This window comes from Liolophura sinensis, chromosome 1, assembly GCF_032854445.1.
Source record: "Liolophura sinensis isolate JHLJ2023 chromosome 1, CUHK_Ljap_v2, whole genome shotgun sequence".
NCBI lineage: Eukaryota > Metazoa > Mollusca > Polyplacophora > Chitonida > Chitonidae > Liolophura > Liolophura sinensis.
Window position 1 is genome coordinate 17,244,640 of NC_088295.1, and position 16,603 is coordinate 17,261,242.

At 40.6% G+C, this 16,603-nt stretch overlaps 1 protein-coding gene across 3 annotated transcripts; it reads left to right on the forward strand.

The window, feature by feature from the left end:
* Nucleotides 1–344: 344 nt before the first annotated feature.
* LOC135461594 (uncharacterized) lies at nucleotides 345–9,120 on the forward strand. 3 transcript variants are annotated; one of them, XM_064738761.1, is made up of 2 exons: nucleotides 345–696; nucleotides 7,689–9,120. In XM_064738761.1, the coding sequence occupies exon 2, from the start codon at nucleotides 7,739–7,741 to the stop codon at nucleotides 8,882–8,884; it is 1,146 nt and encodes a 381-aa protein (XP_064594831.1). In that variant the 5' UTR covers nucleotides 345–696; nucleotides 7,689–7,738; the 3' UTR covers nucleotides 8,885–9,120. The 3 variants fall into 3 exon arrangements, with proteins under 3 accessions (XP_064594831.1, XP_064594829.1, XP_064594830.1); XM_064738759.1 differs by lacking the exon at nucleotides 345–696 and adding an exon at nucleotides 1,550–1,774; XM_064738760.1 differs by lacking the exon at nucleotides 345–696 and adding an exon at nucleotides 1,550–1,712.
* Nucleotides 9,121–16,603: the final 7,483 nt, after the last annotated feature.

Below are 16,603 nucleotides of genomic sequence, written 5' to 3' on the forward strand. Positions count from 1 at the left end.
ATATGAACTAAGCTGATGGTAAACTGTGGCTTTTATCATGCATAATTAATATCTCTCTGTACTGGACTTGAGCACGTATGTTTTTTAATGTGTAAGGCGAACTGACATATGCAGGTGGGCATGAAGCCATTGGCACGCAGTTGTTAGATCTGGAACCAAACTAGTAAGGTAAAGTGTGAAAAGTGTCTGGTGCCCAGGGCACGAGGAGAACGGATATATGCTAACTTTCCCACGGTTTAGCGCTAGTGTGTGTGGTGACTTGTAGCATGTGTTGGATCCAATCCTGGTCCAGGGTGGCTGCAATCATCGGCCCCAGTGCAGACAATCTAGCCATTGATTTCAGATAACCCGTGTGGCTAGGTGGACGGATCGCTCGGGAAGAACGTATCACGAGAAGCCGACAGCGTTCGTGTAATTCAGAACGGCCGTAACCTTACACGTGCCATGTCGACACGGAGGCAGAGAAAGTTTTCCTTTACCGGATCGGGAGCTACCTGGCTTAGATGGCCTTCGTGTCGACTTGGTGATTTTCAAACTCAACCCTGTAGACCAAACAATGTCTTTTGTATTGCATATAAGAGGGCGTTGAGAAAATAGCCTTCCCCCAGACAATAGAGTGTAAATGGACAAACATACGGATTAAGCTACAGTACACAGTCTGGTCTCAAACGGCTTTGGAGGGACCAAAACAAACTGGTAAGTCCATTGTTAAAATGTCTCCATATTAAGTATAAAGAAACCTTAACTGCTTACATGTCCCTTTATATCATTTGTTTTGTTTTCCTTATTCTAGAATCTAAACATAAAAATACTCCATGTCATCCTCTCATCCTTATGTCCCAATAAATATACAATGAGCTATTTTCAGCTATTAATGTATCTGATTTTTCCGAAGCAATACATTCACAGCGGTCTCAATTTCATTTCTCGTTTTGCATAAATTTTGTCAAAGTGTAGACAGTATATGGCATTTGCCTCACTTCTTAAGGTAAATAGTAATATAGTTTCTTACCGTTGGTTGTTGTTCACGCATTTAATGACATTTTTATTGGCAAAATTATATGCAAAATTTTATTTGCACGTGAGAAGTAATGTTTTCTTTATTTGGTATACTACGTGGTAGTGTCATTGGCAATAGCAAGCAATAAGCGCGTAAAACTTTTCTGAGTTGACCTGAGGAGTATTTGCCCACCTGTGTGCTCTTTGACATTGCCTGATAAGCAATCTTCAGAGATGCTTTAAGAAGTGTTTTGCTTATCAGTACGTCTCACTGCCAGTAATTGAAAACATACGTCTTCTCGTAATTTTCCTCCGAGCGTTACCAAACAGTGACTTTTCTTCCTTAGGGCTGTCTCAGGCCAGATACCTGGTTCATTCCACTGATAGGAACGTAATGCTTCACTGGGAATTCAAGTCGCTTCCTTCGGGCAATGAGGTCATTTACAGAGGCTAGCTGTAAAGTTTGCACACTAATACAGGGCAGGGTTTAATATCCGCGGAGTAGATATTCTCTCGCATTTTCTGAGGCAGCTGGGAAATGACAAGTTGTTCGCACAGACTTGTCTATCTGAGAATCCCTTTGTAATATCGTTTGGCGTTAGCATCTGTATAAACATCGCATACATGTGGTTTGTATCGGTATCCTGTGAGCCATAAACATTGGGTGAATGGGAAGCGAGGAAATGATGTATTAGTTATCATCAACATTCAAGGTAAACTAGGACAAGCAAGGGCTGATACAGAAAAGTTCACCGTAACCATCATACTGCGGAAAGTAAGTTCTTTAATTTTGCTAAATCCAGGATGTGTTTCATTTATTTTCCCCCCGATTTCGTTGGCTTCTTTTCATTCCTGTTGCATTGTTCTCCTGCATTGTAAGTAACTGAGGACAATCTTAACACAGGCTTCAGTTTCCAATACTCGATTCCAAGACTGAATGCATCTTGTCACTCACAGGTAAATTAGAACTTGTTGAATAAATGAGTATAAAGAAAGCTGAGGTCGAAGTATTATCCTGTTCTCTTGAATGACTGTTGAGACCTGGGATAACCATGCGGGTGAGTGTGTTCCTAGCCATGTCTCCACATTTATTTCCGATGTTTCAGATATATTACATTTGGATAACGACATAATTTCCTATTAATTTTTGCTATGGTGGCTTTGCATGCCAAGCTTACCTGAAAGATATCGAAGGCCTAATAGCGAGATCACAGGATGTCCCCAAGCCGTTGATAGTTTCATCCTTGACAACAGAACAACGCAGTCGCTCAGCCGCATGTATATATGGACTATACATAGGATCTAATTATTACAGGTTACGATGTAATTTACTTGCACAAACGTTGGTTCAAACTTAGGTGCCACATTTGAATTTAGGATCTGTTAAATGTTAATTGTATAACAGCTTTTCATTTAATTAACTATTTCGATAACACACTTGACTTGACGTCCTTGTTATCTTAGCTATTAGATTACTTCATGGTGATATTTTCGTTCAGATTTAATGTGTATACCGAACAATATGATACGATGTACATCGTGTCAAATTCATCTTGAAAAATTTAATGCGCGCGAGGTAATTCTTGCAGAAGTTTCGGCAAATATCTTTAACATTGCATGCATTGTTCATTTGCTGTCTCATTGTCAACAGTGCATTGACATTAAGACTTCCATCTGTGTTGTGCACTTTACTCCTAGTCTACTTAAGTGGAAATCCTATACAATATTTTCAATACTGAGTCGTGTGGTACCAATTTTCGGCCACTGTATCCCTCTGCCTCACATCTACTGTAATTGCATGTACAGCAATACGTGTTTCAAACAGATGAACGATTTTGTTCAAAATTTCTCAAACCAAGGACGAGGGTACTTGTTTTGGTATAATACAGCTTACCGCATGAGCCGTACAGCCCCTAGCTACGCTGCGTCGCAGTAGAATTGTAATAGCCGTATACCGCAGACATGGGATGCCGTTCAGGAACCGCAGTTGTCATGTAAACCACATGTAGGCTGTGTCTCAGTAATAGTCGTGCTACATCTGGCGTTCAGTCACTGCAACTCTCGTATGTATATGTATGTATACTTGGGGTTTAACTTCGTACTTAACAAGTTTTCAGTTATATGACGAGGAGTTATTCGTGTATGTACATATACTGAGTCCATGCCGTCAAAGTGCTGCCAACACCGAAGTAAGTATCATGCCAAAGACACTAGACATGGCACCCCATCAAGTCACTCTATAGACAGGAACCGACCAGTTTCCTTTATCTAACCTCTCAGTGTTGAGCGCCAAGCGAGGCAACAGCAAGTACCATTTTTAAAGTCTTTGGTGTGACCTTGACCCAGGTTTGATCCCGGGATCTTTCAACTTCGAGGCTGACGCTCGAGTCACTAGGCCACCGAAGCGGTTCGCAACACTGGTGCACTCCCATGCTAGGACTGCGAGTGTATTCGTACATCCTCGTGCTGGGCTGTGACAGTACCACAATAGCCGTTCACCATCTAAGCTTGGTAAAGCGTCCGCTTCGGGAGGCGGCAGATCCAGGGTCAATCCTGGGTCGAAACACACCTAAGACCTTAAAAGAGAAAGTTGTAACTTCCTCGCTTGGCGTTCAACATGAAGAGGATAGTGCAACGGCTGGATGACCCCTTTCAGTATAATGACTCGGGCGTGGTGATTTACTTGCCTTTGGTAAGTCGTCTCAGTGAAACAGCACTAGATAAAAAAGCTGTTAAAATCCGCCCTGCAACAAGGAGGCACATCACATGCACTCTAAGGACTCCGTCGTCGTGGGACTGAAAAATTGTGAAGTATGACGTTCAACCCCAAACACTAACTGACTCACTATCTAGGCTATTAAGGTAAACCTGTTCAAACATTTGAACAGTGTCCTGTTGTTGAAATGTTCTTGCGTGTTGCACTAAGTCATAAGTAAGAACAGTGTCATTGTTAGGATTATGGGCAACACAGACTTTATCACCGGGATTTTCGCCTGAGAGCAGTGAATTGACATTTGTGTGCTTCTCTACGCGAGCCAAATACTCTCATAGTGTAGAAACACGTGCTCTTGTCCAAAAAGAAAACCTCCATTAAAGATTGTAAAGGAATACACGGTGTTCTGAGAGACAGTTACTGCATGGAATGTAGTAAAATTTCATATTTGCATTTTCAATGAAATCTTATTAAGAGTACCAGTACAATGAGTTAATCGCCTGATAAGATGGAAAAGTGGAACAATTAGCAGTGTTTAAAACTGCACCGGTGATAGAACATCCAGGACGTGAGCTAAACCTGCAAGTATTAAATGTGCCGAACCGAGTTAACACTCACGCGCATTACAAGCTCATGGGTATGTTAGGTCAGTGTGATAGCAGCCATGATATTACACACACTATGTTTAACCATTCCTTAACTCAGAGTCACGGACCCCAATTTCGCACCGTTTGCCACTGCCATTCACATATGAAGCATCCGCACACACAAAGTGTATTTGATTTGGTCTGAAAGTACCCGGGTGTTTGGTTACCATGAGAATGGGTACGATTTGCCGCTTTTCCGACAGCCTTTTGTGCAAGTTCGTATAGGGCACTTGGCTGTTGAAAGTAGCCGTGGAGTCTCCACGCAGTCTGGACCGCCATCCATCGATCAGAGTCCATTCCATCAGTTTTGTCCATGTGCTCGTTGAGCCCGAGCTGTTTAAAATTAAGTAAATTATACCTGGTCAATCAATAAGCTGCATTCCATTCCATTGATTATAAAATACTCTATGGTGGTCAAAGATAACTAGCCAGAGTTCCAGAGTCTATTTTTCTTTTTAAGCCCTGTTCACACTTAGACGAATGTTGTGCTGAACCGTTAATTAAAAACTTAATAATAATATAATATTAACTTAATATTAAAACCGTTACAAAATAAGATTCGTATTGTAACGTGCAGCAAGAGGTAAACTGGCTTACGAAAATCACGAAAAGTTGCGAAACGTTCGTGAAGATTCGTAAATGATTCGTGAAAAAGAACGAGTCACAAGAAAAACGGGACCATTATTAACTCTATTGTAAGTACTTCTTAAGTCAATCGTACATTCGTATTCATTCATAAGTAGTTATTCTGTCTTAATCAGCTGATTTTGAGAACCGCCACAACATAACCATGCTTCAGGAATGATCACGTTACCTGTCAGAACGCTGCTGAATCAGTACGAAAGCCACGAAGGCAAACACGATCAGATTACGACGTCAATTCGTAACGATTCGGAAAAAAAATTGTCTAAGTGTGAACGGGGTTTACATGGATAGAATTTTGTAATTCTGTATCTTCAGTACCTAGGATGCCTGGAAAATAGAAGACCTGCCCTTGTTATGGAAAAGTCGGAAGACTTTTGACGGGACCTTTTGACGTAAAGACCCACGAGACTCTCACCAATCCGGTGGTTGTGAATTCAAGTCCACCTCATGCTGACTTCCTCTCCGGCCGTACCGTTGGAAGCTTTAGCAAGAACCTGCAGATGGTCGTGGGCTTCCCCCACGCTCTGCCTAGTTTTCTCCCACCATAATGCTGGTCGCAGTTGTATAAGTGAAATATTCTTGAAATAAATAAATTCAGGCTTTTGGTAATATCAGGCAATACTTTTTCATGTTGACAACCTGGATTGGTTGTCAACATGAAAAAATAATTTTGACATTTTCAGTGGAAGGCGCTATGAACCTCGTTTTCTCTTACCCTTTCAGTGCGATTTTACCATGTAGCCTATTAATACATTCCGATCGTTTGTATCACAATAAGGTTATGAATAAATCTTAATGTTTTGTAAGCATTGAAGTTCATATGCAAACAGATAAACAGGTGTTACATTTTATGTCTTTCTGCTTTTTTAGTACAATCGCTGTGTAATTTACAAATTCAATGAGGAACAGAACGCCAGAACTGTGCGAGGTCAGCAAATCAGTGCTTCTCCTCTGCAATATTCTCTCTATCTTGTCTTGCTTCGGGAAAGTAGGAAATCCCCTTTAACAAAAAGTCTCCCAATCGAGCCAGGAGAAAAAAGTGGTTTCGATAAGAAGGAATCTCTTTAACCGCCGGCAATCATGTACGACTTCCCCTTCGTAATCTGCCATTATCAATATAAATGGAAAGAAAATGCCGTGCATATGTCGTAAATCACGATCCAGTCGGGGTTAGGATTGGACCCAATTCCTCCTTCACCATGTTATGTAAGCCTGCACTTTCACCTTTCTCCAAGTGCGATGAAATTGAATTAGGCTCCTGAACTGAATATCACTGTACTGGGACTTTACCCCATCAGAAATAGAGGCGTGGTGTCAGACATAGTTTTGTTCTGTTTCAGACTCGGGTCCCTCTGCGCATTGATATTTATCAGAAACTTGTTGAACCATATCCCCTGAGTGAAATAAGCAATTTATAAAACTTATGCAATTGTATGACATTTGGAAAACAAAATATAGCCAAATATCAAGAGAATGTTGAAAGTAAAACTTCCCCCATAGGGAAACCTAAAGCGCTATGATTGGAATGATTAAATAACCTGTAGTATTCCGAATACCAGCACTCGGGTTTGCAAAAAAAAAAAAAAAAAAAAAAAAAAAGCACAAAGCCCAAAGAATAAATACGCTTCACATGTGGTGAAATATTGCAATTTTTAAAAAATACTTGTGTATAGCTTATGACTGTAAATCCTGACAGCGTTTCTATATAGCAGTGTACAATAACAATAAGGGTAAAAGGTTATTTCAAATGTAATGTAAAAGAAATGGTGTCAACACAGATACACAGCGATATGACATCACGTTTGATACCTGTACGGCATGCAGATACAAGTTCCCAATCTTGCTTATTTATGTATAACTCCGTAGTAAAGAATGCTCATGTTATTACTGTTTCCATGCACCTGATAAATTTCCTGACTTAAAGACGCGACCAAGCCAGCGAGTGCTGGATTTGAAGCCATGACGTAGGGGATAACGTGCTAATGTTCCGGGAGCAGCCCCAATCCGCAGTCTTCGATATAGGCCTAATTATGCGCACATGGTGAGCACCATGCTAGACTTATAGTGTATAAACCTTTGTGCTGCGGAAACCGTGCGTTACCTGCAACGACACAGTAAACTAGTTGGTGCTATCTGATTCCCAATCAGCTCTAAATGATCTTGGCGCACTCATTTGAAATCTTCCAGGTGAGAGAGGGGGGGATGTGTCCGGCTATCTCTGTCACCGTATTATCCACTTCCGCTGGATAATTATGATAAATCGGAAGCACTCGTTGGAACCTCCAGATCGCCGCTTGGTGCTTATTTACTTCCAAAATTGCCTGTGTTTAAAGCATTTGTTCCGTGACAAGCTTTCTTTGGCTACAGACATGGTGGCAGCCAGCGATGGTTGGTCCAAGCCTCTGTTAGCCTGCTTCAATGACTTATTCTTTCCTGCGTAATTACCTACAGACAGCAGGGGGCAGGGGTAATGACACCGGTCTTCTGTTCGCTGAAATGTTTTTGTAGTCTTGTTACAGCCATTGGCAGTGTAATCCTCGTATTTTCCACAGTTCGGAACCATCAGTGTTTTCATTGAACCATTCAAAGCCGATGTGAGAGATCACCTAGTTACAATATTTTTTCTTCTGTAAGTAAATGCAGTGCTCGGAAATTATCATTAAATGTTTTTTCTTACATTTCAGATTTGCGCGTAAAAACAACGACGGCTGTTCGGTTGGAGACAACAGCCACTATGGAGGACGAGAGAGATATCAACCAAACGTATATCTCTACGGTGGCCATGGGCGATTACCCGAACTACACGGTGTATGAGTATAATACTATCAACACGGCGTATCCTGGAATGATGGAAGTCAGCAGAATTGTTAGCAGTTATGTCAGACCAACAGTTATTTGTTTCGGATTGTTTTCAAACATATTTATGTTCGTGTTGATTCTGAACAGTAAACTCCGCAAGCACGCTCCCATGATCTACATTGCCGGAATCAGTCTCACAGACTCGGGATATTTATTGTTCAACTTATTCTTCTGGATCCAAATAGCGTTCCATGTTAACATCTATCACATCACAGGTATGTGTCAGCTGATAAACTACTGTATGAAAGCTTTCAACTTCCTGTCCCGCTGGTACATGGCCGCGTTCGCCACGGAAAGACTCATCTGGGAGTTCTTACCCGAAAGACGCGCTGAGCTTTGCAGTGTCTTCAAGACAAAGTTGGTGCTACTTTCTACTGCCGTTCTGGCCATATACGGCCATGTGTACTACTGTTGGTTCTTGGAAGTATCTGAATCTACCAACAACATGTGTGGTGTGGACCGGGTTTATTTTCAAACCCTTAACATTATTCTTCAAATAGATTCAGTGTTTGCCTACATGATTCCCTATGGCTTGATCATCGCAATAAGTATCATCGTCGCTGTGCGCAAAATTCGCTGTCATTCACGAAGCGAAAATACGGAGCCGTTACCAGAGAGAACTGTCCGACAGCGAGGGCGGCTACAGATCGTTGACAATCGGGAGGACAGAGTGCGCCATGTGCACGCCACCGGCATTCTGCTCTGCATAACCCTGTCTCTTGTCCTACTAACAGTACCAAAAAATACACACGATTTCGTAGGAAAGATGTTTTCAAAGTTTATTTTTCCTCACTCATGGACGGATATTTTGATGGTTTGTATCGAGATACATTTCGCAACCAAGCCTCTTATATGCTTTATTATTTCTCCGAAAGCTCGATACTGTGCAAAGCGGCTAATAAAGCGTGCGTTGAGCCGTGCGACAAATAGGAAAACAGCTCGGCCCAATTCAAACAGCATCAACTTACAGGAGTTTAACATGGAGGAATGCTCAGGAGGCACCCTCATAGCCGTTGTCTAGTTGAACTTGTATGATATATTGGTGTCACAGCAGGCTATCGTGTTCTCTCTTTGCGTCAAACTTTACGTTCTTGCCACATTTGTGGGGATTACACAATCCCAAGGAATGACTCCAAGATCGCCTTCTAGAATGGGCCATCTTCATGTGCATGGGTTATACAGAACTATATTTATATTCAAAATCCAGTGGTGCGCTTTTAATAATTTACATAATAATAGCATATGTATTGATGATTATCGCTGTTCTGGAGTTATTTTTTCTCTGACACGAGACTACGCCTTTACACATTCGCTAAATTATCCGATAGTTACTTATTTACTCCTGTTTCTGCAAGGAATAACCCGGTGGAGATACATTAATTTGCGGTGTATGGGACGGGTGTGGTTCAAAGCTTGAGCTCATATCGGCACTCGAAGGCAATCACAATGGCGAGGTAAGCATAGCGGATGGCAAAGTGGGAATGCCCGCAACGTGGGCATTGCGAAAATCATTTATTTTCCATGATGTTTTAGCTTAGCTGTCCGCTTCACTGAGCGGGTGTGTTGCCGTTTCTAAAGGTTTCTGTAAACGATGTTTGCACAGGGCTACTTTATGAGGTGGCGCTGAACGCACATTACTGTCTGTGTCAAAATCTGATCACACTACACAACCGATAATCCATATGAGAGTTAAACGGAGACGAGTTTGACATTTTTATGGCTGATAATTATTGGACAGACTTACTGAGTTACCTGCACTTGTCACCTTGTGCTGATAGGTTATTATTTCCACAATGGTCCATGGTAATGGAAGTGATTCCAAGAATGGTTTTGATCGAAAATAGCCGCAGGCAGGTCTATAGTGGGGGACGTGGGAAGTATTTGATGTGTCAGTGCATGCCGGCAAACAGTGACATAGTGCTGCGTTCCAAATTTCAATTCCATAGCAGCCGTCAGCGACCTTCACCTTTTTATCAGTGTTTAAGTCCTGCCAGTGACAACCCTGTAAGACATGTAACGTTGCTCGACTCCGTCAAGAGCGACACGGAACGCCAAGGTCACTGGGGTCATTTTCACCCGGTTCACTTGTCGTTCGTGTGTATTTTTAAACCTATTAATGAATATTTGCGTGTGCAACAGCGAGAAATAGAGCTGTGAAAATCAGCGACACAAATGCAGGGACTCTACTTATGATGCTTGTTAGCGGCCGTTAATTCCGTGTATTCCTGACTGAACAAGTATATTGTCAGACATTGATTTCTGTATTTAGGGTAATGTGAATGCATAAAATGGATTGACTCATTGTCGAAAACATTGCTGACAGCTGTCAATATTAGCTCATCATCACAACTCACTTAACTGTGGACTCGCGGTAACTTTATGTGATTTGTGATTCGAACAGGATAATGAATGTGTTCAGTATTACATTCAGGGTCGTTGGATATGTACATTATGGTCAGGAATAAACAACACTTCTATTTATCACCTTTTCGTGTGCATTTGTGCTTAACCAAGGCTGCGTGGCCAAGTGATGAGCTGCCTGTCTTTCTAGGCCACAAAAATGGACTCCAACATGCTGGCTGAATAAAAATTCCTTATGGATCCTCAATTCTTTTTCGCGCCACTGTTCTTTGGGCGACCGTGGCAATGAGTGGCCTAAGCACCCTGAGCTTGTGTTACATATAGGGAAGATAATCACTGACTTGGTAAGCCATGGTGGTTTTCTTTGGGCACTCTGGTTTCGGTCCCTTATACAACTAACCTCCATCCATACATGTGAAATTTCGACTAGATTCAACAAGTTAAAGATAAAGAGTTTTAACATATAAATAAGAAATTATATACCTTCACCGTGTAAAAAGAGACAACCATGCGTTTTTAATATCCAACATAAGTAGTAAACCTTAGTGGAATGTGTGTTTTGTTGAAACCAGTACACGTCTGCTTAAGATATACCCACCTCTAATGAAGACCCACAAAATAATTAAAAAGTGAATATTAAAAGAAGTAAAACATTAACCCAACCGAAAATTGTCGTTACGGCAAGCAGGGTCGAACACTTATTTGTCGTGAAGATTGTCCACTGTGGAAACAATTTACTTCAAAGATAGCTCAGTGCAAATGGTTACAATGAATAAGATAGATTATTTTGGGATAATAATGTACAGAGCGGTTGTGAATATCGAGTGTACGATTAAAATAGATTCCTGTGTCAGTTTATCAATTTGTATGTTCGTCAATAAGACTATGCTGATGAACTATATAACAGAAACTTAAATGCATGAATGTATGAGACACACAATCTGCGCAGCACTTGTCATTTCATCGCCAGGTTTAACACAGAGCGTTGCGTTATAGACCTGAGTTCTTACACACGAAAAGGGACTATCCAGTTTTAAGCCTACTGCCTGTCCTTTGTGTAAACCAACAGCGGGAATAAAATGCAAACGTTCTGCGTAGCTGCGGGCTGTTAATTTTGTTTCACAAATATACATTAAGTGATTAAAATGCCACGCACACGCAACTGAATTAGTGGGATTTAAACGGGTTAAGCGAATGTTACTGGTGCTGTTTATAACATAACCAAAATTCACAATCGCCAATTTCCGCGTGGGAGCATTATCAGACACAAAGCGAGAATTCTGCCTAGCAGTGGAACAATATGAAATATCACGACAAACCCGCGGGCGAACACACTTCTGGGCGAGATAGAACGAAGAATAGAGCAGAAAAAAACACTTAAACATCAAGGAATTCAATAAGAAGATCCCATGTTCAATCTTTGCTTTTAGTGGGAATGTACTTGGCAATAGTCACAGCTCCTGTGGTGTTTATTGATTGGTTATAGCAGTGCCCATGTCCATGTGGCGCTCATGTCCGTAAACTGTTCACTTAGCCAAGGCATTTACGCCAGTCTAATGCTAAGAGACGTACAGAGGATTAAAGAATGTCTGTCAAAGAGGAGGAAGCTCCTCGATCGGTCAGAAACTGTCCTAATGACCTGTCTGCTTGTCCATAACACAGAGTTAAGGTCAAATGACGTCAAAGGTAATTGGATGACTTGTAACAGTCTGTCAGCTATACATGATATAATCTGGCCGGCTAAACTGTTGTGTACTAAACATTTTGACCTGAGGATGTTTATTTGTCAGCAATGGCCCATTCCACAAAGACAGCTTGAAACAACAAGCATTATTTCTTATAGCGGCTTGTGCACACCTAATACGTGCCATTTTAATACAAATCTATCAAATTCGTAAAGCATTGTGATAAAACTTTAATTTTTGACTTTTTATAAGTCATAAATTAGCCCATATATGTAAAACCGACCAGTATCTGTGGAGTTTCCTGTGAGTCATTAATGCAATGTCATGCGAGTTCAGCTATTGTCAAATATGAGGGTATGATAAAACGGAGTGGGTCGTGAGAATGTCTCTTTCTAAGGTTCTTGCTTGTGAAACTATGAACTGGGGAACTATGAACCGAACTCCTATCTTCTAGAGAGAATAGCCTTTGAAAAAGTGAGTTTCCGTTTATCAGATGCCAGATTCTCAAGCGACTATTCACTTACTGTTACTTTCCAATTTTCTCGTGAGGCTTGAGGCGTAACAGTTTGAACCGGCGGTTATGACAGTGGGCCGACTGATCTTCATCTTCCTGGCTCCGTTCAATAAGCGCTTCGAACAGCAAAGAAAGAATGTATTAACCCAGCCGGTCGCGTGGACAAGGCGCCACAAATTGTTCAAAGACAAAAAGTCCCTCTAGGATATCAATTATGGCCAGTCAATCTTTGAAACGGGATCAACAATGAAAACCTGGAGCGTGAAGACTGAACAGCCGGAGGTGAAGACAAGGCTATCCAGGAAGCGGCCCTATAGGGACATTGGCAGCTCCAGATTTCAGGGACGGTTCTGTCTTCCCTGCCATTATTTACAAGCTGAATGCAGTCCTGAGCTGGGCTTCACTTGCCAGGCTTATTCCAACAATCGTTCTACCGCATTCTGATATTATTAGCCAATCGGTATCTTCGGCCCAAAATGAACAAACGTAGTTTTAGTACATCGGCTTGGTTTTCACGACAGTCATTTTACCTTCACGTTACATTATTAAAGTAAAAGAAAGCTAAAATGTGAAGTAAGGTTCATCATACAGACGACTGAAAGCTATGCGTAAAAATACTTTCATTTGTGTTTTCAGATTTTTAAGGGAGTTGAAAGGCATTCAAATATTTGAATAGTAAGGTGGTCTTCATAAACCATATTGGGAACTGACGTCACATCAGCTTTTTTCCTTATGTTCACCAGAAGGAAGGAATTTTGGGGAAACATTTATCAGTAATATTTTACTCATTGGAAAGAGGAGTTATTCCAACATTCAGTGTCGTGATTAGAATTGGTAAAACTTCCTGTCACGTCAGAGTTCCTAAACTCTGATAGTATGGTCCATAAAGCTCACCTTGGAATTCAAATGTTTGAACGCCTATAAATTTCTTCATAAAAATCTGAAAAAATAAATGAAAATATATTTATGCATTGTTTTAAGTAGTCTATTTAGTGACTGTGAAAATAACCTCTGATGTTTAATTAAATGTCACCTAACATCACTGCATTTGTTTTCCCCCTATTGTACTCAAGACATGGCTAGGCGACTTGTCAGCTGCTACTTTTTAAGTATTTAGAGTAAGTTAGAGTAAAACTGAGGTAAATGGATAAGAGGCCAAATTTTGCTGGTATTTACACCGTTTGCACAACTATAACACTGTCTTTCCTCCTCTACTTTTACTCTAAATGATTATGTTTTAAATTCTTTTTGATCTTTTTGTGTTTTCTGTTTTAAAATATTGGTAACGACAATCAGTGAATGGTTATGAAAGCACTTGGCCGTTACAGGCATGCATGTATATCTTCACCGTTTCTATACTTATGTCTTCGAACAACTAGTTTGTGTAAACAGACATTCTTAGTGTATACATGCCCTAAATACTCAGTAGGAAGTAATGCTGGCATAGATACACACTTATACCTTAAATGCGTGCACGGTATTTATGACAGTGTCATGCTATGGTTAAAATGCACAAACCATACAGGTCGTTTCATGTTGCCTGTTTTCATGGTGACTTATCAAGTAATTAATGTGCCATTGTGGCGTGTCTTATTACTGGATTCAGGAAATACCATATCCTTTATGTAATTATGTTCCTTCAAACACTAAAAGGTCAGGTATGTGCCGTTTTGCCCATTTGTTGCGAACAGATGTATGTGATACTATTCATACTATTACAACAACAGAGTATAGCTGAGTTATTCAGAATAGCACACGACAGCTGTTTTTGCCGGAGGAATGGCAAGTTGTTCGGTTATAGCAGAACGTAGAATTCTCGAATCATAGCATACACGAACAGTAAATAAAAGTATAACTGATCGAGTTTTTGCCTCAGTGTAAGCTTTCAGTTCATCGTATTCACTTTGGCCTTCGGCATTGGTCCAGTGGGGGTGAATCACTGACCAACACCCAGGCAGTACGAAAACACTGGCATATCAGAATACCTTACTTTACTATGCTTAATACCATATCTTGCTACCATCAACGGCTAAATTACCCTGTGACCAAAAGAATTCTCTGCTTCCAATGCATTAAGAACAGCTAACTCTTACTTGTAAACGTGACTGTGACACACTGAAAACACACTGAAACTTATTGATATGCATTTTCAAATTCCACCAAAAATTCCATTTTGGCACCGAGATGCCTTCTCATGCCTCGTTGTCGATGTACTTTTTTGAGAAATATCATCTGAGTTCGGAGAAAATATTTTAACTTTGGTATCTTAAACATAAGGATCCATTCTGTCTGCAATCTTGTCTCACGTGGCCATGTCTGGCGAGATTATAATGAGATATCCACAAAACTTTGTAAATCTTCTCAAGAAGGTTTTGTTTCTAATAACATCATTTTAGACCGGAAAGGCCTTCAGACACTACTAGTCCCTCTATGTGAGAGGGATTTATAATAGAGGGTGTATTTGGATAAGCTGTCTCGGATTTTGATTCACTAATACTCCAGCGTTTTCACTTTTCTTTCTGTGACTACTTATTGTTCTTACAGTTAGACATACGATTGGCCTAAACATCTTTTTAATTTCGAAGACAATGTCTGGAAAGGTATAATTATCTTTTACTTTAGCTCCCATAGTCAGTTATTTAATATTCAGTATCTTTGTCATTTTATCCAATTAGTCAGTAACATTAAGATCGCAAGAAATATAAATAACTGAATCTGTGTGTTCATTGTGACATGACATTGGGCTGTCAATATTTTTCCTTTCATGTGAAATTCTTTAAAAAAGGTAAATTGTGTGCTGGGTCTAGTGCATCAATTACTGTATTTCTGCACATTCTTCCTGGTAGAGGCGAACGTAGGGTTAATACCCACCGTTACGCTAAACCGCTGGCCGAGTTCTGACTAACAATTTAAACTCCATGTCAAACATTATCCTAATTAAATCCACTTTTGCATCCGGCAGATGTGAAAAAATGACAACCTTGTCAGAAATCAATACTGTCTTTAGACTGCAGAGCCATGGAGGCTTTCCACTGCCGGGAAACGGCTTGTCATAGAGGGTAATGGTGGAGACAGAAATAAAACCTGTATACTCTGCGGACGTGGATACTTAGCCCGCATACGTAGGGAGAAGGGAGGGGAATCTCGGAACAGCTCAAGGGCGGATCATCTATGAACTTAAACATACCCCTAATAACACAGATAAAGAAATGCCCAGTCCCATTACACACATCAGTGCAGACTTTGATCTAAGGTCAAAACGTTCCGAAAGTTTTGCGGGTGTGGAATCAAGGCAGATCAACGTATCAATAAATGATCGATTAGCCATGAGCAGATGAACCAAACGATCAAACGATTCAAGCACAAAATACACCAATCACATGCACCGATGTGAAACTGTAACGTATGACACAAATACTTCTTATACGCAGTAAATTATCAAAAGTTGTTACAGGGATACTGGTTGCTTATCATAACAAATCCCACACACAGGTCTCAGCCGCAAGCCAAGCGGACCTAAGGAATGGGGAATGGAATCAGAACATTCACGGCAGTAGTAGGCTGCATTTTCAATCTCCGTCCTCCACTATTAGGAAATTACAATCCCAGAATGCACCATTCCAGGTACAAGGGAGACTACTCCGATGATGTCGCTAGTAGAATTATAAAAGACGAAGCATAAAAAATGAACACTGGCGTCAATATTTTGATTCGATTTTCCACTCTAAAGGAAGCCAGGAACGTTGTGTTTCGTGGAATTTGTTCCGATTACAGGTAGGAGGAAAATGCTGAGGACTTCGGGCGAAAAAGTATGCTTGATTTGAGTTAAGCAAGTTGTGTCTCTGTGGCTAAATATGGAAATACCATAGAAACCCTGAAAGTGCAGATAAGTGTCGCATATGTTTTGGTTGTGTGATATCACCACGTAGAATATTAAAGTGCTATTTAATGACGTTGAATCGACCTGGTGTATACACATCCAGGAGAAATGAAAATAAGTGTTACAGAACGCTCAAGAGGACTGTATTGAGTGAATCACGCTAGATCGTTCATAGAACGTGTTGTTGCTGTAAGACGTGTTGTGTGTATATGTAAATATACTTGTAAATACCAAAGTATTGTTTTATCACTATATGTATTACTGTTTTCTTCTTATATGTGAGCGTAAGGCAGTGTACCA

Coding starts and splice junctions, on each gene's coding strand:
- LOC135461594 (XM_064738761.1), top strand. CDS start 7,739: ATGGAGGACGAGAGAGATATCAACCAAACGTATATCTCTACGGTGGCC.